Source organism: Balaenoptera physalus, assembly GCF_965194825.1.
Source record: "Balaenoptera physalus genome assembly, chromosome: 13".
In the NCBI taxonomy this organism is placed as follows: Eukaryota; Metazoa; Chordata; class Mammalia; order Artiodactyla; family Balaenopteridae; genus Balaenoptera; species Balaenoptera physalus.
Genome location: NC_138892.1, coordinates 48,297,732 through 48,325,319, shown reverse-complemented (window position 1 = coordinate 48,325,319; position 27,588 = coordinate 48,297,732). Strand labels below are relative to the sequence as shown.

The following is a 27,588-nucleotide window of genomic DNA, read 5'->3' as shown; positions in this document are numbered from 1 at the left end:
CAGCCAAAAAAATAAATATTTTTTTAAAAAATTGAAAACACCCATCAATGTTAACAATTGCCACAATCCAAGAGCTTGCTAAGAGATCAGTTAGTCAAAGGGAGAAAAAGGTATCAGATGCAAAGCTAAACAGATTTTTTTTTAAGTACAAAAATTTTGCTTTAAATGTCCTAGGGGTCAACTTAGAGAAAGTAGAAAACTGTTCCTAACGGAAATATTTGGGATTGATTTTGCTCTTTACAAAGACATTATGTAAGAGGATATTCGTCATCTCTACAACTGTGTGTTGGGGGGAGGGGAGAATGAGTGAAATGCAAAACCTCCTGAAAGTGAGCAAGCCGGACAAAGTAAAAGTCTCCATCAGGGACTTCCCTGGTGGCACAGTGGTTAAGAATCCGCCTGCCAATGCAGCGGACACGGGTTCGAGCCCTGGTGCGGGAAGATCCCACATGCCACGGAGCAACTAAGCCCATGCGCCACAACGACTGAGCCTGCACTCTAGAGCCCGCAAGCCACAACTACTGAGCCCGCGTGCCTAGAGCCCGTGCTCCACAGCAAGAGAAGCCACCGCAATGAGAAGCCCACGCACTGCAACAAAGAGTAGCCCCCGCTCACCGCAACTAGAGAAAGCCCGTGTGTAGCAACGAAGACCCAATGCAGCCAAAAATAAATAAATTTTAAAAAATTAAAAAAAAAAAAAAGTCTCCATCAGCGCTCACAAGACCTTGTCCTGGACAGTCCAATTGAGAACAGCGTTTTACAATCCAGTAAAAGAAATATGTCTTCCTCCATCTTAATAAATAATGTTTAAAATTAAAATAGCAATAAAATATTATTTAGGAATATAATGGTAAATGTTTTAAAAAGCTCAAAAAGTTGAAAGTGGTTGCTTCTGAGGAGAGGAATTAATGCGGTTGGTGAATTATGTTTTCCATTATTAGTGTTATTGAGCCCAAGCTCGCTCTGCTTGCTGCACAACAGGCCAATAAATCTGGAGGCGAGTTGTTGGGGCAGGGAATAATGACTTTAATCGCAAAGCTAGCGGACCTTGAAGGGGGGGGGGGGTCCCCTGCGACGTCAACCAATGGCTGAGCGGGACTGCTACCAGTGGCTAACAGCCACGTGCCTGCCCCACCCCATTACATTAGTATACAACACTTTAAACTCTGTACATGTAGTACTTTAAAGCAACATTTTTTAAAGGTTAAATATGAGAAAAGAAAAATTAAACGTGCGAGAAAGAACTCCGTTGCTATGGCAACACCCACAGCGCACCGTCCCTCCCACCTTGGTGAGTTCTACTCCCAAACCTGTGGGCCTCACGCAAAATCTCCAGCTCTCCCCTTCCTGGTCCCCAGCGGGTGCCTCCAAAGGGAGCGGAGCGCCAGCAGAGGCCCCGCCCCTCCAGCGGGACGAGCAGCCTTTGCGAACCGCGGGGCTCCCCTCAAACGCTGTGCCCTCCCTTCCCCCAAGGGCGGTGCCAGGACGAGCGGCGCGCTGGCCGGGCTCCGCCCCCTGCGGCAGAGCGTGTGGCGTCACTTCCGGCCTCTCTTTACTCCGGCCTGGGGCGCGAGCTGGTGAAGGGTCGTTGTGTGTGCTGAACTCCTCGGAACCATGGTGAGTCTGGCCCTGTAGGCCCTTGCCCAAGGCCCGCCGTCCTCGGCCGTCTTCGGCCGTCCCCCGCCGTCCGCTGCCTCATCTGTATCCCAGCGCCGCGGGCTCCCTGTGTCTGTCCCCGGGCTCGCCGCACGTGGCGCAGGCCGCGGCGTGTGGCCTGCGCCGGGCCCGCAGGAGAGGCATGGGCCTGAAGGCCAGCATCTTGTTGTGACTCGGCCTCTCCACAGCCCCAGAACCCCGAGGCTCGGAGCTCACCCCAAGCGAAGAAATTTCTAGTGCACCGGGCGGGTCGGCGAGACGGGCTTCGTCCTCCCTCTCGGGGCGGAGCCTGGAGCGGCCAGAGGGCGAAGATGGCAGCGAGGCCGCAGCGTTCCCTCGTCCTCCTGGCGGTCGTCGTCGCGCGAGTGACCTACCACCCCTGCCTGCCTTATCCTTAGTTTAAAATCATCTTTGCCATCTTTGGTCTCGCCATACTTACAGTCGATCTCTTTGGGGTAGAATTTTTATTCCTGAAGCGCTTAGAGATCCAAAATGCAGTGTCACCTAAGTCCCTCCTTCCGCTTTAAATAAATGACTGCCCCGATGATGGAGAGCTTCATTTGTTTAAAAAAGTACCCTGGGCTGTAAATTAATTTTCTCTTAGGTATCTACTTGTAAGTGTAGTGGAAGGCACCTAAGTATATGTGTTAAAGAATATTGGTATTCAAACTGAGTCTTGGTTTTCCTTTTAAGGCGTCGCTTTCCCTTGCACCTGTTAATATCTTCAAGGCTGGAGCTGATGAAGAGCGAGCAGAGACAGCTCGTCTGGTAAGCCTTTATCTCATTCTTATAAAGATACAGTAGTTTTTTGGTTTTTATTTACAATTTTAAGACTGTGAAGTTGATTTTGACCATCTCTGATTTTTATTCCAGTCTTCTTTTGTTGGTGCCATTGCTATTGGAGACTTGGTAAAGAGCACGTTGGGACCCAAGGGCATGGTAAGAAAAACAGGGAATTTTAATTTTTTAATGTTGTTTTAGAGCCGTTAGAGATATAAAAACTTCTTTTGGATGCTTTGTTATCTTTAAAACTTAACTGTTAATTGTAAAAGTTAAGATAGGGATATATACTCCTTACTAAAAATCAAAACAGTACCCATATGGCTAAAGTCCCCTCGATCACTATCCCCAGTGCCACTCACCTCCCCAGTGACAGACACTGTTACCATTTGGATATAAATCTAACCAATGTCTTTATTTTTATGTAGATGTACAGGTATTTTATGTATTATAAAATATTATTTTATATATTCTCCCTGTAATAGATAACATTGTTTTGTCGCGTGATAGATATTATTTGTATGTACTTTTTATGTAGCTTGGCTTTTTTAATTCCTTTCAGTATAAATAGATATACTGCCTCCTCTCTGACTGTCAAATAGTATTCTGTATCTTGCTTGTTTTATAGTTTGTATTTATTACTGTATTGTGAGGGACCTTTAGTTTGTGTCCATTGCTTTTGCTGTTACAGTATCGGAACAGCCTTGTTCATGTCTCTCTGTTCTTCTCCTGTCTTTAGGAGTAGACAAAGGTTAGGACACCAAGGTTTGCTTTTCGGGGGGCTGTATGCAATGAAAAAATTTAAATGGATTCTGCCAAATAACCATCCAGAGTATTTACACATTAGCAGTATATGAGAGTACTGATGAATCTGTGCATTCTTCCAGATGTGCTTATATCTTAACTTGAACCAAATATGTTCCTTTTAGGACAAAATTCTGTTAAGCAGTGGACGAGATGCTTCTCTTATGGTAACCAATGATGGTGCAACTATTTTAAAAAACATTGGTGTGGACAATCCAGCTGCTAAAGTTTTAGTTGGTGAGTCTGAGGATGACATTTTGTTAACATTTGGAAACAATTTTAAATAGGCTGTGTTGACTGTCCTTTCGATTCATTGATTATTTACTTTTTAATTGATTATTATTGTTATTAAAATGCAAGCTTCTAGATATGGTATATATACACAATGGAATATTTCTCAGCCATAAAAAAGAATGAAATAATGCCATTTGCAGCAACATGGATGGACCTAGAGATTATCATACTAAGTGAAGTGAGTCAGAGAAAGACAAATAGCATATACTGTCACTTATATGTGGAATCAAATATGACACTAATGAACCTATCTATGAAACAGAAACAGACTCACATATACAGAACAGACTTGTGGTTGCCAAGGGCCGGGGGGAGGGATGGATTGGGAGTTTGGGATTAGCAGATGCAAACTATTGTATATAGAATGGATAAACAACAAGGTCCTACTATATAGCACAGAGAATTATATTCAGCATTCTGTGTTAAACCATAATGGAAAAGAATATGAAAAAGAATATATATATGTGTACAACTGAACCACTTTGCTGTACAGCAAAAATTAGCACAGCATTGTAAGTCAGCTATACTTCAGTAAAATTTTTTAAAAAATACAATCTTCTGGAGTGCCATGTACTTAATGATGGTAAAACTACTGTATTTCAGGCTGAAAAGTTCAAAGAATTTGTCAGGTGAGGAAACCTAGATAAGTGAGATTTAGATTGGTAGTGGATATATTTGGAGAATTAGATAAGCTACCAAGGAGTAATTTAAAAAGCAGAATCAAATGTAAGTGAGTTAATAACTAGCTTTTTTTTCCCCCTAGATATGTCAAGGGTTCAAGATGATGAAGTTGGTGATGGCACTACCTCTGTTACTGTTTTAGCAGCAGAATTGCTAAGGGTAAGAATATCTGAGCAACTTCAACTTCGTCTTATTGGGGTTTTTTTGCTACTGTGGTTTTGAGTATCAGAAGTAATCAAGTTCTTACTACAGATTTAGTATTCATGCTTGTCTTCCACTGTTTATTAATAGGAAGCAGAATCTTTAATTGCAAAAAAGATTCATCCACAGACCATTATTGCGGGTTGGAGAGAAGCCACAAAGGCGGCAAGACAGGCTCTGTTGAATTCTGCAGTTGATCATGGGTCGGTATACCAAAATACTACTGTTTCAAACGTTTAATGTTTAAATGTTCTTTTCGAAGTACACTCAATGCAGGAAGTCTAGAGAGCAGTAAAAAGCATACACAAACATGATTCTGTTGGCTCATCCTGACTCAGTAATAACCAGAAAAACCCCACATTACCCCCCAAGAGGTAGTAACTAAAGTTAAAGTTTGGGTTTCCAGGGGTTTTTTTGCACGTATAATCACAATAAACAAAATAAATAGTATTATATAGAGGGTTTTTTAGCCTCTTTAACCTAGTTGAATAACTAGAACAGTTTCTAGGTGTCAGTGTTCTCTGTAATATTAGTTTTAGTAGAGGTATGCATTTGATTATGTGACTGCTATAATTCACCTATCTGTAATTGGAGATTTGTGTTTCAACAATTTTTAGCTTTATAGTGTTGTGACAGACTTGTTACTTAAAAAAGTAAGTATAATTGCTGGGTCCAAAGATATGTATGTATTTAAAGGCAATTTTATTTACCTTACAAGTAGTGCTCTAGCATTAATTTACAGTCCCACTAGCTGTACAACAATGCCTCGTTTCCCATGTTCTTGAAATTTTTGTTTGCTTGTGTTTCTCTTTTGGTAGTTTGCCAGCTTGGTGGGGAAAATAGTATCCTTTAATTTGTATTTCTTGATTACTGATAAGGTTTGATTTTTTTCATGTGACTTAGAGCCCTGACTGGTTGAGGTGAAAGTCTGTTGACAAACAAGTATCTGGATAAATTTTGAGAAGTAAAACAGGGTTGATAACTTTCAGAGAAGCGTTTTAAGAACCGGCCTGAGTTTTTTTGTTCGTTTTTTGTTTTTTGTTTTGTTTTGCTTTTTTAGTTCTGACGAAGTTAAATTCCGTCAAGATTTAATGAACATTGCAGGAACAACATTATCTTCAAAACTTCTTACTCATCACAAAGACCACTTTACTAAGTTAGCTGTGGAAGCTGTTCTCAGACTGAAAGGCTCTGGTAATCTGGAGGCAATTCATGTCATCAAGAAGCTAGGAGGAAGTCTGGCAGATTCCTATTTAGATGAAGGTATGTACATACTGAATACGGGAAAAGAAGCCTTGACCAGTTGTTGAAAGCTAAGTACTGAGTGAATCCACTTTTAGTTAGTCAGGACTAGTGACACTTTGCAAAGCCAGAAAACTTGTCTTTAAGGACACAAATCATATTGCAACCATTTTTGTCATCTTAATTCATTTGTTATATTGACAGTGTCCTTGATCTTCTCATACTATCCCAGCATTTCTTTGATAACCTCTAGGTTTTACTTTATACCATGAAGTAAGTTAGTCTCTAATAAAGAGAAATAGTTTTTTTTTTTTTTTTTTACTACAAGTCAGCTATTGTCAAATGGCACTTTTTCCAGGATTACATGTATTCTCCAGGAAGGGTCTGGGTAGGTCATACCAATTAGTTGGCAGGTGTTGAGAATATAGTTTCTGGTGTTCTTGAAGAGTGAGAAATGAGTTAGCAGCTGCGATTTCCTTAAAAATAGTATTTTTTTTCTTAGAGTGTGGATTTTTCAAAGCATCTTCACAGTGTATTCACAAAATAAACTGTACAAAGTGTAGGCGTTCTATTATACAGAGAAGGAAAAAACGGAGTAAATGGTGCTTTACAGTTTCTGCTCTACCAGTTAGTGATTTGGAGTCTGGGTTTTGTTGCAAAAATGCATGTTGTTTGTCTCTGTTTCACAGGAGTAACAATTCTGAAAATATTCTTGGTTGAATTTATATGTAAGGGCTGTATAGCATTTCTCATAGGGGTTGGTGGTAGGGAAAGATAATTAAAACAAGGATAGCTACCATTGAATGTCTGCTCTGTGCCAGGCATTCTAATAGGAATTTTACTTAAAATATCATTCCTTTCTCATGATGTTGATCCAGTGAGCGAGAATTAAGTTCAGCTGAATAGAGCAGAAAACCCAAGGTGATAATGGCTTAATAAGGTAAAAGTTATGTATGTATCTAAAAGAAGCCTGGAGAGATATACAATACTTAGTTCGTATGATAGTTCCAAATCAGCAGGGCCCTAGGCTGGTAGCTAGCATCTCTGCCGCTGGTGATATTCCTGTTTATAGATGAGTAGCTAGGGCTGAACAATTTGTCCAAGGTTGCATACATAACCCGTAAGCAGCATGAGCATGATTGGGGCCAGGTTTGTCTGACTGCTGTCCATGACGTTTCATTTTATCACCAGCCTCGGTGTTTAAAAAGTTCACTCATCTCTAGTAATACCCTGTGTATCTGAGTTTTCACAGCTTGTTTTCTTTTTTGTTGGTTTTAAGCTAATGAAAGTGGACTTTAACAGCTTTGCATTGCAACGCACACACCTGCAAATGTAATATGTCTCTGAGACAAAAGATTCAAAATGCTATTGACTCTCTTTTAAAAAATTAATTTGTATTGAAATATAGGTTGCTGTACAAAAATGCTCTGTTTACTCTTAATATTTCTACTGTGCTCACATTTTCTGTTTCGCATTTTATTTTTTAAATGATCTGCTAAATTGATTCTTATGGTCACCGCTCTAGTGGACTATTTTTAGGTTCTAGGAGCTTGATGAATTGGACTTAAATGCATTCTTTGAAAGAGTAATTTGATAAAGCAGATTACCTTAAAAGATTTATTAACACAGCCTTGAAATATTTAATACAATACTATCCTTATATTGTAGGCTTTCTGTTGGATAAAAAAATTGGAGTAAATCAACCAAAGCGAATTGAAAATGCTAAAATTCTTATTGCAAATACTGGTATGGATACAGACAAAATTAAGGTACGTTAAACTACATTTCTTGGAATTATAATTGCTAGCTGCTGTAAACTTGGGCTGATAGTCAGTTGCACTAAAAAAAACCCTTATATGGTTTGTATACATATGAATGTATATTTATATATATTCTTACATAGTTTCTTACCTTCTGATTATATACATGAATATATATTTATATTGTACGCGTGCATACACACATGCACACATAGTTTTTGGTGTATTTACATTAAAAAGTTTAAATATGCTATGAAACTTGCGAGTAAGGGAAGTGATGCTATTTTTTATGCTTTCCTTTGTCTTAGATATTTGGTTCCCGGGTAAGAGTTGATTCTACAGCAAAAGTTGCCGAAATAGAACATGCAGAAAAGGAAAAAATGAAGGAGAAAGTTGAACGTATTCTAAAGCATGGGATAAATTGCTTTATTAACAGGTCTGTGTATGCTTGTGCTAACAGTATTTATAATAATCCAAGAAAGGATTGTTTTCTGCAAAGATGTAGGAAAATTCTTTTATATTGAATTTAGTTATTTAGGAAGTATTTTTTTCCAAATGTAAATAAAATTGTACAGCAAGGCATTTGCCTTACAATGATTTTAGTGAAAATTTATGTTAATATCCTTTATTAAACCTTTTTGTGTCAACAATAACTGTTTTCTGTTTTGGCAGTTATATTATTAGTTTGGGCTGTAATATACCTGTATTTGGAAGAGAGATTTAATTCCACATTAAATGATGGGGGTTTGAAGTATGAAAAAGCTAATGGTAGCATAGGAATAAAACAAGGATGAAGAGGTGAAAAGTATTAAGAGTTTTAGGGCTTATCTTTAATTTGTGTGAAGAAAATATGTGTAAACCTTCCCCATGTATTCTTAATATTCAGTATCTAAGGTTTTTATGGATTATTTTTCTTTTAGCACCTTTAATTATTATTTATTTATTTATTCATTTATTTATTTTGGCTGTGTTGGGTCTCCGTTTCTGTGCGAGGGCTTCCTCTAGCTGCGGTAAGCGGGGGCCTCTCACTATTGTGGCCTCTCTTGTTGCGGAGCACAGGCTCCAGACGCACAGGCTCAGTAGTTGTGGCTCACGGGCCTAGTTGCTCCGCGGCATGTGGGATCTTCCCAAACCAGGGCTCGAACCCGTGTCCCCTGCATTAGCAGGGAGACTCTCAACCACTGCGCCACCAGGGAAGCCCCCTATGGATTATTTTGAATGGAGAAAAATACCAAGAGAAACAGGGCATTTCAGTGAAAAGGCAGTAGTTAACTTTGAGAGAGATTTACCATTTGATGGAAAATAATTGTTATAAGCCAAATGTGTGTGGGCTTTTACAAGTTAATTACTAGGGACTTCCCTGGTGGTACAGTGGTTGGGAATCCGCCTGCCAATGCAGGGAACAGGGGTTCGAGCCCTGGTCTGGGAAGATCCCACATGCCGCAGAGCACCTAAGCCCGTGTGCCACAACTACTGAGCCTGTGCGCCACAACAAGAGAAGCCACCGCAATGAGAAGCCTGCGCACCGCAAAGAAGAGTAGCCCCCACTCGCCGCAACTAGAGAAAGCCCGTGCAGCAAGGAAGACCTGACGCAGCCAAAAATAAATAAATTAATTAATTAAAAAAAGAAAAAAAGCTAGTTTTTAAACTTCTATGAGATCTATGATTCTGATAAGGCACATTTTGCTTAGCAGTGCTTTATACTAGGTATGAAAATTTTTTCTTTGGCTTTATTTAAGTTACAAACTTTTAAACAGATGTCCTTTTTTCTCCTGTTGTATGAGTAACATTTGCTCATTTTGGGAGGTATGAAAGTATAAAGAAGGAACAGAATTCTCCCAGAAATTCTTTTATTAAGTTGATTTGTGGTGTGTGTGTATGTTGTTTCAATTCTTCATCTAGTGTGATCATATGGTATAAACTTTTATAACATGCTTTTTTTACCTAACAGTATATATATTTTACTTAAAATTACAAAATTTTCATAATTGGTAAATTGAGATTTACACAAACACTCTCTTCACAGATACTGGAAAGTTTTGTTCTTCTGTATAAAAATTTTTACACATATCTTCATTTAATTAATATCTGAATTTTCTTGCTGTAGAGTCTCAGGAGTAGAATCAAAGCATATAAACATAGATAAGGGTTTTGTTTTGTTTTTTGGTTTTTCTAGTAAATTTGTTTTTTAATTTATTTATTTTTGGCTGCGTTGGATCTTGTTGCTGTGTGCGGGCTTTCTCTAGTTGCGGCGAGCGGGGGCTACTCTTCATTGCAGTACACGGGCTTCTCACTGTGGTGGCTTCTCTTGTTGCAGAGCACAGGCTCTAGGCGTGCGGGCTTCAGTAGTTGTGGCTTGTGGGCTCTAGAGCATGGGCTCACCAGTTGTGGCACACGGGCTTAGTTGCTCCGAGGCATGTGGGATCGTCCTGGAGCAGGGCTTGAACCTGTGTCCCCTGCCTTGGCAGGCGGATTCTTAACCACCGCGCCACCAGGGGAGCCCATAGATATGGGTTTTGATGCATTACTGCTAAATTGTTTTTCAGAATTATTGGTTACTTTTATACTGTCAATGGCAGTATAAAAAACAATATCCATTTTCAGTACTAAACATGGATGCACTAGTATAATTTATAAAGTATTATACAATAATAAGTAAGAAATGTTACCTTGTTCTAATTTGCATTTCTTTGATTACTGGTGAGGTAAAAATATTTTCATGTTTTTTAGTCTAATGTATTTTATCTTGCGAAGTAACCATTTTGAACAGTATTTTTTCATATTTTATTTATAGGCAGTTAATTTATAATTATCCTGAACAGCTCTTTGGTGCTGCTGGTGTTATGGCTATTGAGCATGCAGATTTTGCAGGTGTGGAACGCCTTGCTCTTGTCACAGGTATGGGAAAAAGGCATTAATTTCTAACATAATAATTACTCTTGGATTTACTGAGTGTTAGTGTATTTAACTCATTGTTAAGAGGACAAAGAGATTCCCTTAAGGATCCTAGAATCTAAAGTTATTCTGAAATCTGACATACTTTTTGATACCTTTACATTATTATTATTTTTTTTTAAATAATTCTTTATTTATTTAATTTTTTTTTTTGGCTGTGTTGGGTCTTCGTTTCTGTGCGAGGGCTTTCTCTAGTTGCGGCAAGCGGGGGCCACTCTTCATCGAGGTGCGCGGGCCTCTCACTATCGCGGCCTCTCTTGTTGCGGAGCACAGGCTCCAGACACGCAGGCTCAGTAGTTGTGGGTCACGGGCCCAGCTGCTCCGCGGCATGTGGGATCTTCCCAGACCAGGGCTTGAACCCGCATCCCCTGCATTGGCAGGAGGATTCTCAACCACTGCGCCACCAGGGAAGCCCCCTTTACGTTATTTTTAATATACCTAGTTAAATGCCAGCTTCGCCATAGGTGTAGGTTTATTTTTGCTATGTTGTTTTTAAAGATGCTATCTTTTCTCACAAACCCACAGGACTGCTGTTCTAAACATAGTCTAAATAAACTGAAGCTTAAAAAAACGGAGTCTTTTTTTTGTTTGTTTTTTGTTTTTTGGTGTTTTTTTGGCTGCGTCCGGTCTTAGTTGCGGCATGCTGGATCTTTGTTGCGGTACACGGGCTTCTCTTCGTTCATGGAGTGCAGTTTAGTTGCCCCGCGGCATGTGGGATCTTAGTTCCCCGACCACAGAACGAACCCGCGTCCTTTGCGTTGAAAGGCAGATTCTTAACCACTGAACCACCAGGGAAGTCCCAAAAAAAAGGAGTCTTAAGTCTTACCTAGTTTATTCATTTAATTTTAGTGCTAAGTGAGTAGTTGAATGCTTTGTGCCCTGTGTGATAGTGCAGTTGGAATAGTAACCTTTATTGAACATTTAACTATATGCCAGACAATGGGTCAAATACTTAAGCGTTGCTTTTGTTAATTTTTTAAAATTTATGAAAGTAATAAACGTTGAATAAGTGTGAAACATTCCAGCAGTGTATGATGAAAAGTTAGTTTACTCCAGTATCCTTCAGTAGAGGTATATGAGTTTTATAATCCCAGTATAGACTAGAAAGTGTGTCTACAGGTATGTTTACATCAAAGTGACATAGAGTGCAGTTGTTCACTTTTTTTAGTAATGGTTTGTAAAGTAACCTCTAAATAGCCCTTGAAAACTATGTATAACGGTCTTTATCCTCTAGTTTTCAGGCGCTTGAAAATGAATGAATAGGCTGGAAAGTTGGCTTGCTATCTGGCAGTGAGAATTAAGGAGAGTGGGGTTTTAGATGTAAAGCCACTAGGAACATCAGATTCAGTTCAGAACTGCTGTGTGTATTAGAAGAAATTAAACTATACCAAGTAGATAGTAGGATTGGTCTCATTTCAAAATAACTTCTTAAGCCATTTTTAATAATTTGAGAAGCATAGTGTTCTGACCTAAAAAGAGACATTTTACTTTCATTAATTATTTGGAAGTGGGTTTACCTGATTTAAAAGTTATTGCATACTTGTTGCTTAAGGTGGTAAAACTTATGATGCTTATGTTTACTTAATTCTTCCCTTAATGCAACAGAATTAAAGACATGATATAAGAACTGTGAATGATAGCACATTCATGGGATAAGTTGATATCATAAGGACTTGATAACATGAAATTGCCACATACACTCAGAAGAAAATTAACTGTACCAAGCTCACCAAACTGTATGGCTGTGAAGTAGACTCCATGGTGGCTCCCATCCTTTGTAACATCTGTTGTCAAGATGTGTGAAATTGCTTCTTGCAAATGTCTAGTAATATTTTTTAACAGATGCACATGAATGAGTGTAGGATAAGTGAAAATTCTCATAAGCCAAATTGGTCTCATTTGGGGGATATGATGTCCCAAACATCTATTGTGTCTCACGTCTAGACACAAAGCAGTCTCAGGAATTTGCCAACCAAAAGTAAGAAGAGCTTCAGCTATACAGATTATGAGTGTAAATTAGTAGACTTGGGAAGACCTGAGTCCCTTTTATAAATTAATTGTAAAATAGAAATAAAGCATCAAGTATTCAGCAGATTTATCAGTAAGGTGTAGGGAAAGGGGTTGGTTGATGATTGAGGGAATCTATTAAAAGAGAGAGTAATGAGCTAGAGAAAAGGATTTAATTGTATTTATTTATTTTTTGGCCAAGCCGTGTGGCATGCCGGGTCTGAGTTCCCCGATCAGGGATTGAACCCATACCCCCTGCAGTGGAATTGCAGTCTTAACCACTGGACTGCCAGGGAAGTCTGAGAAAAGGATTTTAAAATTGAAACCTAACTTTTGCTTAATTAAGAACCAGGAAAGGAAATGTTTATAGCATGGAAGATGGAGGGAAAATAGGAATAAAAATAAGACCTAAGGAATAAAATGAATTTAGTTTTTTGACTTGTCATTAAGTTTGCTCTGGGAAATCCTCAGTATACATTTCCCGTTTTTTCTAGGCCCAGGTGCTCACGATTTTAAGCAGTTCCTAGTGTCAGTACATCTGTTGATATAATAAGATTAGTCAAATATTTTCATGTTTTGTTTTGGGATATTGGATCATAGGAGTACTGGTGTTCTAGATTGAATTCAGAAGAGAATCTGAATTTAAATTCAGGCTTAAAGGTAAATGTCAGAATCTCAATTGAGGTGGTATTATTACACAGTGTGTGCATATAGGTCTGAAGCCAGATTGCTTGTATTTGAATTTCAGCTTCATATTTGTTCAAGCTATGTAACCTTGGATGAGCAACTAAACATTTCTTTGCCTCAGTTTTACCACTTCTAAATGGGGTGATAAATGAAGGCTGTCTTATTAGGGTGGTTGTGAAGATTAAATAATTAGTTTGTATGAATTGCTTCAGAGTGCTTGGCGTATAGTAAGCAGTCAACTTAAATATTGTGTTTTCTGTTCATTACTGCTTGTTAGAAAACAAATTTTAAACCTGTTGTGCATTTAATTAATGTATATTTTTGTGCATAGGTGGTGAAATTGCGTCTACCTTTGACCACCCAGAACTAGTGAAGCTTGGAAGTTGCAAACTTATTGAGGAAGTCATGATTGGAGAAGACAAACTGATTCACTTTTCTGGGGTAGCCCTTGGTGAGTGATTATGTAGATCCTGGTATAGGTTCCTAAATCTTTGGTAGGCTCTTTTGAAGTGAAAGAAACAGTTACTAGTTACTATAGTTACTAGAATATATGTCTTAATTCTTGAGAAATTCTAGTTTCAATCTCTTGAGGGCAGCCTCATGTTAACTTTGTGTTTGTGAACAGTGCACATTCAATATAGTTGTTTTAGATAGCTTAGAACTGTTAGGAATGTGGATTGTTAGCAAAGAGAAGGTAGCAATGGAAGACATGTCAGCTTTCAAAACCGAGTATAACCTATATAAGTAATAGAAGGCAAACTTTTATGTTTCATAACTAAGTGTTCGCTGTCACATAGGAATATTATTATTTTTTTAACTTTAGGTGAGGCTTGCACCATTGTTCTGCGTGGTGCCACTCAACAAATTTTAGATGAAGCAGAAAGATCTTTGCATGATGCTCTTTGTGTTCTTGCCCAAACTGTGAAAGATTCTAGAACAGTTTATGGAGGAGGTAAGCATTTGAAAAATATTGAACATATTTTATTTCTTGAAGTGTAGTAGTGGCTTTTGGCTTTAATGTTTCTTATAGGAACTTCATATTGCCTTTGCACTTAATTGTTAATGCTTAATATATCTTAAGGGAAGTCTAATTTAGTGTCTTGGAGACAACTAAGCATAATGATATGTTTTTGGATTTTTAATCTGTAGGCTGTTCTGAGATGCTGATGGCTCATGCTGTGACACAGCTTGCGAGTAGAACACCGGGCAAAGAAGCCGTTGCAATGGAGTCTTATGCTAAAGCACTGAGAATGGTAAGTTAATGAAAAAGAGAGCCTTGAATTTAAATTTTGTAGGTATTGATGGTTTTTAAATGAATCCATTCTTCTCTCTTGGACAGAAAATACTTAACTTTCTTGGCTTTAAGAATTGGTTCACACTGCTTAAATTTGATTTTGGAGTTTATCCTCTTTATGAGCAGTAATTAAAAGGAAGCAGATTTTACATTTTTTTTTTTTTAATTTATTTTATTTATTTATTTTTGGCTGTGTTGGGTCTTCGTTGCTGCACGCGGGCTTTCTCTGGTTGTGTCGAGCAGAGGCTACTCTCCGTTGCGGTGTGCGGGCTTCTCACTGCAGTGGCTTCTCTTGTTGTGGAGCATGGGCTCTAGGCGCATCGGCTTCATTAGTTGTGGCTCGCAGGCTCAGTAGTTGTGGCTTGCGGGCTCTAGAGCGCAGGCTCAGTCGTTGTGGCGCACGGGCTTAGTTGCTCCACAGCATGTGGGATCTTCCCAGACCAGGGCTCGAACCCGTGTCCCCTGCATTGGCAGGCGGATTCTTAACCACTGCGCCACCAGGGAAGCCTACATTGTTTTTAAATGTATAATTTTAGAAAGCTTTTCTTATAGTTAGTAAATTAACTTTCTTTTAGTAGAAAACTTACCATGTCTTCTTCACTTCATAGTTGCCAACTATCATAGCTGACAATGCAGGCTATGACAGTGCAGATCTGGTGGCACAGCTCCGAGCGGCCCATAGTGAAGGCAATACAACTGCTGGACTGGGTAAGAAATTAATTGGGACCATGTGGTCTTTTTTTTTTTTGGCTGTGTTGGGTCTTCGTTGCTGCACGTGGGCTTTCTCTAGTTGCAGCAAGTGGGGGATACTGTTTGTTGAGGTGTGCAGGCTTCTCTTGTTGTGGAGCACAGGCTCTAGGCACATGGGCTCAGTAGTTGTGGCTCGGGGGCTCAGTAGTTATGGCACACGGGCTTAGTTGCTCTGTGGCATGTGGGATCTTCCCGGACCAGGGCTCGAACCCGTGTCCCCTGCATTGGCAGGTGGATTCTTCACCACTGCGCCACCAAGGAAGCTCCTGTGGTAGTTGTTCAGAGTAACTCTTGACCAGGTTCTTTTATTTTTTTTATTTTTTAAAAAAGATGAATTCTCATAATAACCATATAAAAGGTTCCTGTGACCCTTGCCTTTATAGCCATTATACATTCTAGAAAAATGTTTAACTTCATAATGTCTACACTGTCAAAATTTTATTATTCCCTAAGAGAGGGTGTAACACTAGTTAGAAGATTTTTAACTTGTTTGTTATATAATGAGTGTAGGATTTAAATATATAAAAACAGTACTTATATTCTCAAGTAAGTGTAAACTTTACTGTATCTCTTATAATCAGTATTAACTCCTAATCTCACAGTAAACTTATTCTGAGACATTCTTGAGAGTAGATCTCTGATACATAACATAAAAATGGCCAAAAAAAAGACTTAATTCAGATTGGAAAATTTCCCAACAAAATGTCTAGGACATAAAAGGAACAGTTTTAGAGGGTAGATAATCCTGCCACTGGACAAGAGAGAGCTTAATGAATAATCTGTCAGAAGGTGAAGGGGGATTCTAATAAGAAAAGTAGATGACTTCTGAATTCTCTTCCAGTTCTTAAGAATCCATGGTGTGTTCAGTGATGAGCAAATTTTCTGCAGTTTTATTTGTAGATAGAGAAAGATGGGTGATATAGTGTTGTGTATAAATTTTTCATTATTTGACATAGTTACTCTCCATTGATATAGATGATCAATAGTTGACCTTTCACTTTTCTAAAAGGCTTTCCTTGAGTGATAGTCTGATGAGAATGCTCTAACTAAATTGAGTAATTAGTTGTAATCTTATTTTTTATAAGTCAGGATTAATTTTGTTAGGTCATTAGATATGTTTTGATACTTTAGTTGTTAAGATTAGTTGTTTATTTAGTAAATACTTTCCAGATATGAAGGAAGGTACCATTGGAGATATGGCAATGCTGGGTATAACAGAAAGTTTCCAAGTGAAGCGACAAGTTCTTTTAAGTGCAGCTGAAGCAGCAGAGGTGATTCTACGTGTGGACAACATCATCAAGGCAGCACCAAGGTATCGTAACACTTTAAAGAACATTTCTTAGGAAAATTAACATGGAAACAAAAAATAGGTATATTTTTGATAATTGTAGTTGATGGGAAGTGGAGCTCTTTTGTTTAGATAACAGTATTTTGCAAGTTATTTAAAATATGTAATCACAACTCTTAGATTTAAGCCGGAAAAGCTTAGGTGGGGAGAAGGGTGTGGGTAACACAGGGCAGCCCTCAAGATTGAAAGGGCGCATAAGGAGCCAGGCTTGGGGAGGTCAAAAACCAGAGAACTTGGGCGTGGGCGTGTGGTAGTAAGAACTGATGTCTGTTTACCAGGATGAGTTGGCTTCAGTCATTTTCTGTCCTGGGTACACTTTTTCATATATACATTCTTAAGTACATAATATGCACAGTTCCCTACATATTCCTATTTCAGCAGCATTTTTTTTTTTTTCTTTTTTTTTTTTTGGCCGTGCCTTGTGGCATGTGGGATCTTAGTTCCCTGAGCCCTCGCCCCCTGCAGTGGAAGCATGGAGTCTTAACCACTGGACCGCCAGGGAAGTCCCTCCAGCAGCTTTTTAAGATGAAAATTCTTTTAAAAACTCATTCACACAAAAATGATTAAGTGGCCAGAGAAATCTTAACATGTGAAGATTCAGTTAATAATTTTAATTAATTAAATTAACTACTAATTGCTAATTAGTAGTTATGAAAACCATTTATTTTACCTGTTAGTGGAAGTTCAGGGAGAGGGAAGGGGATGGTGGCTTGAACCAGTACATAGAGGTGAAGGTGGTGAGAAGGGATTGATGATAGGTCTATTTTTGAAGGTAGAGCCGGCAGGATTTGATGATGGGTTGGATATAAGGTCTGTGAGGAAAGGGCTTGGATAATTCAAGGGTGTTTGGGAGGTGGGGGGAGTGTCTTATAAGGTTTTTATTCAGAGCGCCTTAATAATTGCCACATTTCTCCAATACGTTAAACACACTTCCATTTCTTCAAGGATAGAGAAGAAAAAAGAAAATTCTAAATAAATTTCGTCAGAAAAATCTGAATTGTGTTTTAACATGACAGTATTAATAAACATTTTTAGTTCAGGAATAAAACGTGGAAATTTCCAGCAAATAAAACAACAGTTACAAACCAAAAAAAAGGAAAAATAACTACTGGGGCATGTAATTCAAGGTTTTTGTTGAGAAAAATAAAGTTTCTCTTAGGTGGAGGAAGGCTTTGGGAGGGAAGATGGGGGTTTTCCATTTTGGACATTTGAGATGTCTGTTGAGAAAGCAGTTAGTTGGATAGTTGAGTCTGTAGTTCAGGGGAGAAGTTCGAGCTGTGGTTATAAATTTAGGAGTTGTCAGCCTGTACGTGTTATATAATGCCATGAGACTGATTGAGTCCCCAAAAGAGTGAACGTAGCTAAAGAAGGGAAAGGCGTTTTTTTTAGGACTGAGTGCTTGAGAATTCCAGTAATAAGTTTGGGAAGATTCAGAGCAACCATCAAGGGTCACTAAGAAGGATTGTGAAGTATAGGTAATTATTAAACTGGATGATGGATACATGAGGATTCATTATACAGCCTCTACTTTTATACATACTTTTGAAATTTCCCATAATACAAAATTCTAAGGTTGCGGGGTGCGGGGTGCCACTGAGGTAGGAGGAAAACCAAGGGAATGTGTGTCCCAGAAGCCAAATTAAGGAAGTATTTGGGGAGGAGGAGTGATCAACTGCCAAGATGATGCAAATAGGTCGAGTAAGATAAGGACTGAAAATTGATCCTAAAAACTGGATTTAGCAACAGAGGTCGTTGGTAGTCTTCATGAGCAGTTTTAGTGGAATAGAGGGGGCAAAAGTCTGAAGTAAATTCGATAGAGGCTGGGAAAAGAGGAGTTGGAGGAAATGTACGTAGACTGCTTCTTCGGGGAGTGTATTGTGAATGGGAGCAGAGAAGTGGGATAGTAGCTAGAGGAGGTGTGGGTCATTACTGTGAAAATTCAGTGTGTGTAAGTGGGAGGAGTTTCATAGAGAGGAGATGATCGATGCAGAAGAGGGGTGCAGTCCACCAGCAGCTGCTGGATCTGGAGAACAAGAGGAGGACAGGAGGGAGGTAGGAGTGTTATTAGGAAAGTATGCCCTAAGTAGACTTAAGTTCTTTGTGCAGAATCCTGCAGCACTCCTTTCATCGGCTTTCTTCTATGAAGGGCAACTATCCTCTTACTATTGAAGGAAAGAGTAGAAAATAATGATTTGGATGTGGAGAGAAAAGCTGAAATGCTATTCAAATCTACTGTTGTGAGTGGAAAGGACTGGGCTGAAAATCTAGATTCTCTGCTCCTGGTATTGGGAGGATAGGGTCATAAGGAGCACTCATATTTTGAACTGGAAAAATAGTGAGGGAAGGAAAAGCTGACGCGGTTTTCCTGGAAGCGGTGCCGCCACACATGGTTAAAGACAGTTACAGTTTCTGTTGTCTTCTAGCAGAGTGACAGCAAAAGGAAACAGTTCTATAAGTAAAATTTTCTGACTTGGGAGCAAGGTCACATAGCTGCACCCACCCTCAGAAATCTTTGTAATACCTTAACACCCTCAACCACATTTGAAATATAAACTGTAGTACCTCGTTTGATCTGATATCACGGTTTTCAAAGTTTAAGTGTCTTTTAAATATATTAGAAATTCTGAGTAATTTGCAGTAAAGAAACATGAGTAATTTTGTTTAACTCAGCCTTCCCAAACATACTGGGCTATGCACTTCTTTTCAAACTCATTATTAACCTCCAGGGAATTAATTTTTCAGATCAGTGCTTTGTGACAGCTGCTTGATAACTTTTTCTATATTGACATCCTTCGGTCATACTCCTATAAGCTACCGAGGTTGGAAGGTTTATCTCTGTATGATCCCAGTATGCTGTACTCTCTGGATCTGTTTTTATGCTTTTTCTGCTTCTCTTAAGTGTTGTGTTTGCCTCTAGAAGCAGTGTTTCCACAGTCATTAAGTAAACAATTTCGCTAATATCCCTACCACGCCCCCTTCCTGATTCGCTATGTACGGTCACCAGAGAATAAAAGTTTAACATCACAGATGTGTGAGAGGTACTGTTGGCATACTTCAGTGAATTACCCAACCCCATCACCAGCTTATCTATTGGCATTTGTTTCTGTTCATTTAGAATAGTGATCCAGAGGTTTTAATTTAGAAACCCCAAAGCCTTGTCATTTTACAACTTCTGATGGAGAGAACCAACCATCTTTGACTAATTTAGTAAAATTCACTAACGTATTGGTTAAAAACATGAATTAACCATTTTCTGGAGAATACATATTTGGTAAGTAGGTTGTTTGGATGAGAAGCTGAGAACTGCTGAATACCTACAGGCCTTCACATTCCACAGATTTTTTTCTGTCCTCTTACTAATACAATAATTAAGGGATGTTAATTGTGAGGTAGAAACATTCTGTTTACACATTTAAAATTGGTTTTAGTAAAAGTAGGGTTATAGCTGTGTTTGTATTTAATATAGACCTTTGGTTACAATCATGCTTTTCATTTTCACCGTTGCCTTTGTTTTCTTAACTGTACGTTTTATGATTCTTGCAGGAAACGTGTCCCTGATCACCTCCCCTGTTAAGCATTCCCATATGCTGTTGAGCTCTGGAGCAGATCATAGTAAAGTTGTGTTTGAAAGACTTTGACCTCCTGAACGAAGACTATAGAATTGAAGCTTACCTGTGGCTGTTATATCCTTAAGATTGGACATTTAACTGACCTTCTATTTTAACATGGGTCTAATTTATTTGCTATTTCATTTTCCATAAAATTCAGTTGATTTAAGAGTTCATTTCTCATACTGTGCATCAAAATAAAAATTTGAACAATTACCTAGTTCTTACCTGACTTTAGTGATTTGTATCCCATTTTAACTCTACTTAATGGGAGTGAATGATTATAGTTTCAGTGTAGAGTTTCCAGCTTAACTAATGATTGATGTTACACATTTATGAAAAAAATTATCCTGATTAATGTAAGTCCAAGTGAGATGTGATAAACTTACATTAATCTTTTGATTCTCAATCATACATAATATTTATTAACCATTTTGTTTTGTGAAAGTACCATATACTTCAGTACTCTTCTAATTTTCTGTAGTCTAAGTACTGTCTCTTACATAGGAAAAAATTTATGGTGGCTTCTGTTACTTCAAGCGTGAAAGAGTTATATTTTAAATGTTGGTAGCTGCAAGCTGCTTCAGGCACCTCTGATATTTTATAGGGTGTGGATATAGTTAGACGTAAGCATTGTTGTTTGTTGTTTTGTTAGGGTTTCTTGTTTTTGTTTTTGGCAAATGGATCCTAGATAGAATGTAAGTCTGTGCTGAGTTTGATGGTTTAAATGTGAATTTAGATTCGGAGGTTATTGATTTGTCAGTATACAGCAGAATGCACGAAATTAAACGAAAGCCCAGCAGTAGTTTCTACTGGGTATCTGCTAGCATCGTGGAGAGACATTTTATTCGCACAGAGGAGTGAAAGGAAAGAAACACTGATGAACCAACCTGTTCTGTTTTTGTCCAAAAGTGTGTCTCAGCATTTTAGTGCTACTTTGTAGAAGCTATGAAAACTGGAAAAATTTGGTTTTTGTTGTGAACTAGCTTATATCCTCCAACATTCACATAAAGGAGAAACTTCTGAGATAGATCATCAGAGAATTATACAGATTTTTACTTTTTTCACTTCTAGAAACATAGCAGTACGTTCACTATGTAATTTTTTAAAGTACTTTATCACACAATATAACATCAGTGTTCATCCCACAACTCAGGTAGGTGGAACAGTTGAGCATATCATGATCTAGAAAATGTGTAGAGATTTCAGTGGGAGAGGTAGGTGGGTTTAAACATTTATCCTGAGGGACCAGGTAGCTTGGAGTAGGATTTTAATCTAAAGTGTATTTGGGCTCATTTTCTCCAAAGGTCTTAGAAAGGATACACCAATAAGTATTAAAGTTAATCTAAAAAGAGGTAGAAATGTGGGAGCTTAATTGTATATCCAAGAATACACCCATGCTTCTTTTCCTCTGAATTCATATCCTTTGAAGCCTTTACAGATTTTTTCATCACAGGCCTAGAATATCCCGAGTTCACAAATTACAAAGTTTTTTCTATTTCAGAGGTAAAGTACCAACCTAGGGCCCTCTAATTCCTATAAGAGTTTTAGGATGGAGTTTCTTTTAACTCAGAAACAGCAGTTATGGAAGCAGTGAGTTTTTATTTTCGCAAGGCTTTTGTGACATAGAAATGGAGATTTTTGTAATGTACATTAACAGTTAACTGTGTAGAAATTGTCTGAGTGCTTAGAATTTTTAAATCCATTTTAGTAGCCTTCTGTTTTTCTTTGAAGAAGGATAATATGTGTGCTGGTTTTTCTTTTACTCTCCTCAAGTCAGAATCCGTTCTTTGCCTGCTTGGAGGCCATGGGACTTAGCCTTGCTAACTGCCTCACAGCTCCCTGTGGACTGGTTTCCTGTGGTTTAATTCAGGAAGCACTGGTAGGATATGGGGAGAGGGAGTTGGTATTTTCTTCCTGGTTTTGCTGTTTGTCTCTGGAATTGGCTGCATCCCTGCGAGACCTACCAGTATAGCTCTCTGGGCAAGCCCTCTTCATGACTCTCAGCTCTTGCTGCATTTTGGTAACATTTCTGTTCCCACTTCACTCAGCCTTATGGGTGGGGCTGGCGGCTGCTGTGACTCATGCCAAATACAATCACTTGTATTACCCTGATCTTTCTCCCCTTAATTCTGTTTAGTAACAGTTCCTTTGTGAAAAGTCTCCTTGTAAAACGTATGAGGTGAACGCATTTTCCTGTCAGGACTCTGACTCATAGAAGTCAATAGAATACTTTGTGTGAAATTCTTTTCTGAAATCTGCCTTGTCTTGTACCTACTCAAGTGTTCTAGGATATTACTAGAGCAGAAGTGTAAAGAGGACGTAACCTTTTTTTAATCAGTATTATTGTAGAACGTTTTTGATTCCCAATATGAATAAAGAATAAAGATTTTTCAATTGTGAGCAGTACATAACACCTCTTTCAAAGAGGTATTGAAAAGACTATGAATAAATCTACACAAGACCCTGAGGATAGTGCCTGACCTACAGTGGTGCTCCGTAAGTGTCAGTGTGTCTCCCTGTCCTGTGGCCTTGGTGCAGGATAAAATCTCCAAAATTCAAGTAATGTGGTCGAATTATACCAGCCACTGGGGACTCAAAGATAAATATCACCTGTTTCGTGTTCTCAGAAGTGGACAGTCCAGAAGTGGGGAAAAGCATGTAAACTTACTTGTTGTTTAATGGCATTAATATTCTTTCTAAGATAGAGCACAAGGTGTATCTTTTTTTTTTTTTTTTTTTTACAGTGGCAAAGGCAGTAAATTATCTAGCAGACACACACCCGTGTCTTCAGTCTCATGTCTCTTGCCCTCATGACATGAATGGGTTTAGTGCCAAGGAATAGTGTCACATTTTCATGTACTTTGGTGATTTTGCAAATTCTAGAATAACAGGCAGAGGGCAAAGTATATTTGTTTAGAAGTTTAAAAAAATGAATCCTTGGTAATCATATCTGTTTTCCTGTATATGTAAACCAGAAGTGTTTGACCACATTGCAGTTATATTTCTTATATTCAAGACTAGAGATAATATTGAAAATTTTACTGAGAGAGAAAAAGCTTTTTTGTTCAATTGCTGTTTATGTTTTTTTCCTTCAAACAAGGAGTTATACTGATTGTTCGGTAAATATAAGTATTGTACTGCCATAGTATAACACTTAGTAAAAGAACATGTTAAGTAAACATTAGCCATCACCTGCCAATCACTGTTCCATGCACTTCATACACAGTAATTTGTTTAAACCTGACAGGGCCCTGAGAGGCAGAAACTGTTGACATCTTACTGATGAGAAAACTGAGGCACACAGGTAGGTAACTGACCAGTAAATGACAAAGGTAGGATGTGATCTCAGGTAGTTTGAAGGGCCATGCTCTTAACCATCGTAGTACACTGCCTCCAGGTTACTGTGTGTAGGATATGGGCTTTTAAAATTTGAGTAGTTGATTTTTAGAGCACAAGCTGACTTTTCAAGTGTGAAATTGCAAACTTAGTATTGTTCTAGGACAAAAAAAAACCTGAGAAAGTCCTTAGAATCCACGTTAAAGATTTTAGTTGGCATCATATTTGTGGAAGCTAAAATCCTACATAAACTTCTGGAAGAGATTTTCCTCTGATGCATTTTGGGTTTCAGGACTGTTAAAAGTAAAATGTTGGGAATTCCCTGGTGGTCCAGTGGTTAGGACTCGGCGCTATCACTGCCGTGGCCCAGGTTCAATCCCTGGTCGGGGAACTAAGATTTTCGCAGGTCACGCGGTGCACCAAAAAAAAAAGTTAAAAAGTTAACGTTTGGTGCTTCAGCATTTTTCCCTTTTAAAGTTTATAATTATGTTAGAATTTCAAGAAAACATCAGAGGGTTATAGAAATATAAATATGCATTTACATAGTCAATTTATAAAATTGATTGAAATTCTATAGTGAAAACTTGGACAGCAAAATTCGTGGTGAACACTTAACCATGTTGTTTAAGAAGTGTTTATTTGTTGTGTATTGATTATTTTAGAACAAAACAATTTATGTGTCAGAATGTTTATAATTTGATAATCTGTTTCAGACTAGTTAGCTCATTAGATGAAAATTCTATGGGTCAAATGGCTACAGCTTATGGCTTCCTTGGAAAAGGTGGGCGCCTTAATCTTAGGAGGGGGAAGAGAGGGTCAAAAGAAAATCATAGCCATTGTGAAGGATGAGCTATGAAACAGCTCAGAAGGCAGTCTTGTTGGCAGAAAGTTTCTAGTATCAACTGAGTATAGTGTAATTGCAGTCATTAGGAATGGGTAAATAGACTAAATCCTAGCTGTCTAATAGAAATCTGGGCTCATTATTAAAGGAGTTAAGTATTTGACAATTTAGTGATTAAAAGGACCCTTTGGCAGTCTGATCAATGGGTTGTAGTTACTCTACAGACTGGGAGGTGGTGATAGGAAGAGATGATGTGAAACCATGAAACTTTTTCTTCCTCTGGTTTAGCAAGAAATTATGGTAGGAAAACATGAAAATTGCTGTATAATGTCATTTTAGAACCAAACTTTGCTGGGTTAAGATGCTTTTATGGCAAAAGTACTTTTTAAAAGCTAAATTCAATATGTTTTAGTTAAGATGATACTTTTGTTTCCTTGACTGCTGAAAGGGTTCAAGATCATAAAGGATTGTGTTATTAAACTACCCACTGACAGCAGTTTGTTTAAAATTGATGTATTCATGGGGAGAAGAAAAGGTCATGATTAACATACTTCAGAGAAATAGCGGCCTGAATACCTAGGTTTATACACTGACCATCAAAAGATTTTATCTACAAAAATCAAAACAAATCAGAGCAAGGGCAGAGATACTGAGGCTGAAGAGGCAGACAATTCCTATGTATACCACAACCTGCAATTCCAATTTCCAAATGCTTGTTGCAAGCGAACAGATTTCTCACCTACAACTTTTAACCTAATATGATTCTGGAAATGTGGTCCCTGCATGGCAAGGGATTCAGTTCAGTTTTGGTTCATTACGTGAGTAAATAGGAGGGCTCTGCTCCACAGAGGCAGCCAGTCACAACGAGGCTTGATTTTGATGCAACCACACTGCCAAGGAGAGGTTCTGTTTTCTAGATGACTTTCAGCATTGCCAGTGACAGTCTACAGGTGGGAGCAGACCTTTGGTCAAATCTTTCAAGGAAAATGAGTGAAATCAGCATGAACCACTGTCAAGTTTAAAGTGGCAGCTGGATTCCACCAGGAGGCATTCCCAGCAGGGGTGTCTTCTCAGCAGCCACTAAATTTCAGGGAAGAAGCTTCATCTTGAGCCTTTGCAACAACGAAGAGTCTGAATCGGACTGACTAGGTAGACGTCATTTTTAAGTGGCCTGAATCGGTAATGTCTCTTCTTACCATTTATGGTCATTCATAGTAAGAAAATACATCCTGCAAAGGGCTGGAGACAGGCCCCCTGAACTTTTAGATGAGCTCTGTAACAAATACCTTGTGTGAGGGGCTCTTTGGCCTCATGACCAGCCACTCCTGGAGACTGGAGGAGGCCAAAGGGTCCCAGCCTTTCTTGCTCTTCAGTGTTTCAAAATACCTGCTTGGAGAGGCTGATTTTCTTGCAAAGAAGTTGTCATGGTACCTATAGCACACAGTTCCCTTTGGGAGAGATGGTGGCCTTGAGTATTTTCTTCTTGGTGTGAGGTAGGCATTTCATCTGACTCTGTTCCATTTTCCACTGGCAGAGCCGCCCCACCTGTCCCAGAGCAGTCCTTTGCATTCTAATGGAGAGGTCTCCAGAAGATTCTGGAGTTGGGTCCTTGGCATTGACCTACACCTGAAACTTCTCAGGAATTGGTAGGCGGAAGTGGAGGAGGCAGGGCAGGCACTTGTGCCTCCTGGCTTTCCTGCCTGGCCAGTGCGTAGCACCTGGCTTTTCTGGGGTCAGGCTCTGGGGTCTCCTCTGCCCATCTTCCCACGCGACGCACCCCTTTGGCCACCTTGGGTGCATTCCTGCAAGGATTGTGGTCATAGATGACCAGCTTCAGGCTTGACAGGTGGGCCAGGCTGGGGAAGTAGCGGATGCTGTTCCAGGCCACATCGATCACCTCCAGGGAAGTCATGTGAAGCAGCACAGGGGGGAAGTCTGTCAGCAGGTTGCCTGAGAGCCAGATGGTCCTCAGCTCCTGGAGGCGCCGGAGCCGGCCTGGCAGCAGACGCAGGGCGTTGGAGCCAGCATGCAGAGTCTTGAGGAGACTCAGCTCACAGACCACATCTGGCAGCTGGGTGAGGTAATTGGCCTCGACCCACAGGGTCTGGAGATTCTGGAGCAGGCTCAGCTCACCGGGGAGGTCGCAGAGTTTGTTGTTGCCCAGGTAGAGGATGCAGAGCTGTTTCAAGGTACATACCACCTGGGGCAGAGCCTTGAAGTTGTTGAAATCCAGGGCCAGGATCTGCAGATTTTGCAGCTGCCCCAGCTCCGGAGGCAGGCTGTTGAGGTGGTTGTCACTCAGGTAGAGCTTGGCCAGCTGCTGGAAGGAGCACACGTGCACGGGGACGCGGCGGAGCTGGTTCCCACTCAGATCCACCATCTTGTCCAGCGGCATCTCCCGGAGGTCTCTGACCATGTAGTTCTGGCAGCGGTCAGCCGGGATGAAGGCCACGAGGGCCCTGATGGTGTTCCCCATGGCAAGCCGCAGCCCGCCGACCCTGGAGCTGCTGCCTCTGCTCTGAGGCCTGTCCTCCCCTCTCATTATAACCTGGGGATTACGTGACAAAAGCCAGTCACTGCAACAGAGAGAAGTGCTCCTGATAGCGACTTGAGTGTTGGGTGACAGGCAGGGTTGGAGGCGGGGTCTCACGTAAGTGCTTTCAGTCGCCTAAGCCCCAGTCCTCTTTATCTACATTTTTTTGTTTGTTTGTTTCAAACGGAAAATAGCTTCACTGTTTTTTCTAATGATAAAACGTTGAGACATTACATAAAGGTGTAAAAGAAGAAAGTGAGAACAACCATAGTCACACCCACCAGGGATAAACACTGTAAACGTTTTTTTTTTTTTTAATTAATTAATTAATTAATTTATCCTTGGCTGTGTTGGGTCTTCGTTTCTGTGCCAGGGCTTTCTCTAGTTGCGGCGAGCGGGGGCCACTCCTCATCGCGGTGCGCGGACCTCCCACCATCGCGGCCTCTCTTGTTGCGGAGCACAGGCTCCAGACGCGCAGGCTCAGCAACCGTGGCTCACGGGCCCAGCTGCTCTAGCGGCATGTGGGATCTTCCCAGACCAGGGCTCGAACCCGTGTCCCCTGCATTGGCAGGTGGACTCTCAACCACTGCGCCACCAGGGAAGCCCAACACTGTAAACATTTTATTTAACAGATGTCCTCCAGCCTTTTGCTACATGTAATCAATTTGTTTAAAAAAATATATACTGTTTAGGAGTCTTGTTTTTTATCAGAACATATGGACATATTTTTATGTTTGCAGGTATCCATGCAATTATTTTAAACACCTGCAAAGCATTCCATTATATGGATGCACTGTAATTTAAACAG

At 39.5% G+C, this 27,588-nt stretch overlaps 2 protein-coding genes across 2 annotated transcripts; one reads left to right on the top strand and one right to left on the bottom strand.

Annotated features, from left to right (window-relative positions):
• Positions 1–1,473: 1,473 nt before the first annotated feature.
• Positions 1,474–20,283, top strand: CCT2 (chaperonin containing TCP1 subunit 2). The gene is made up of 16 exons (XM_082422815.1): positions 1,474–1,617; positions 2,350–2,424; positions 2,530–2,595; positions 3,366–3,477; positions 4,298–4,374; positions 4,507–4,619; positions 5,477–5,679; positions 7,327–7,427; positions 7,727–7,854; positions 10,213–10,316; positions 13,399–13,518; positions 13,891–14,019; positions 14,217–14,320; positions 14,970–15,069; positions 16,282–16,423; positions 20,003–20,283. The coding sequence occupies exons 1-16, from the start codon at positions 1,615–1,617 to the stop codon at positions 20,031–20,033; spliced, it is 1,608 nt and encodes a 535-aa protein (XP_082278941.1). The 5' UTR covers positions 1,474–1,614; the 3' UTR covers positions 20,034–20,283.
• Positions 20,083–27,084, bottom strand: LRRC10 (leucine rich repeat containing 10). Its single transcript, XM_082422884.1, has one exon. The coding sequence runs from the start codon at positions 26,787–26,789 to the stop codon at positions 25,884–25,886; it is 906 nt and encodes a 301-aa protein (XP_082279010.1). The 5' UTR covers positions 26,790–27,084; the 3' UTR covers positions 20,083–25,883.
• Between the last annotated feature and the right edge of the window lie 504 nt (positions 27,085–27,588).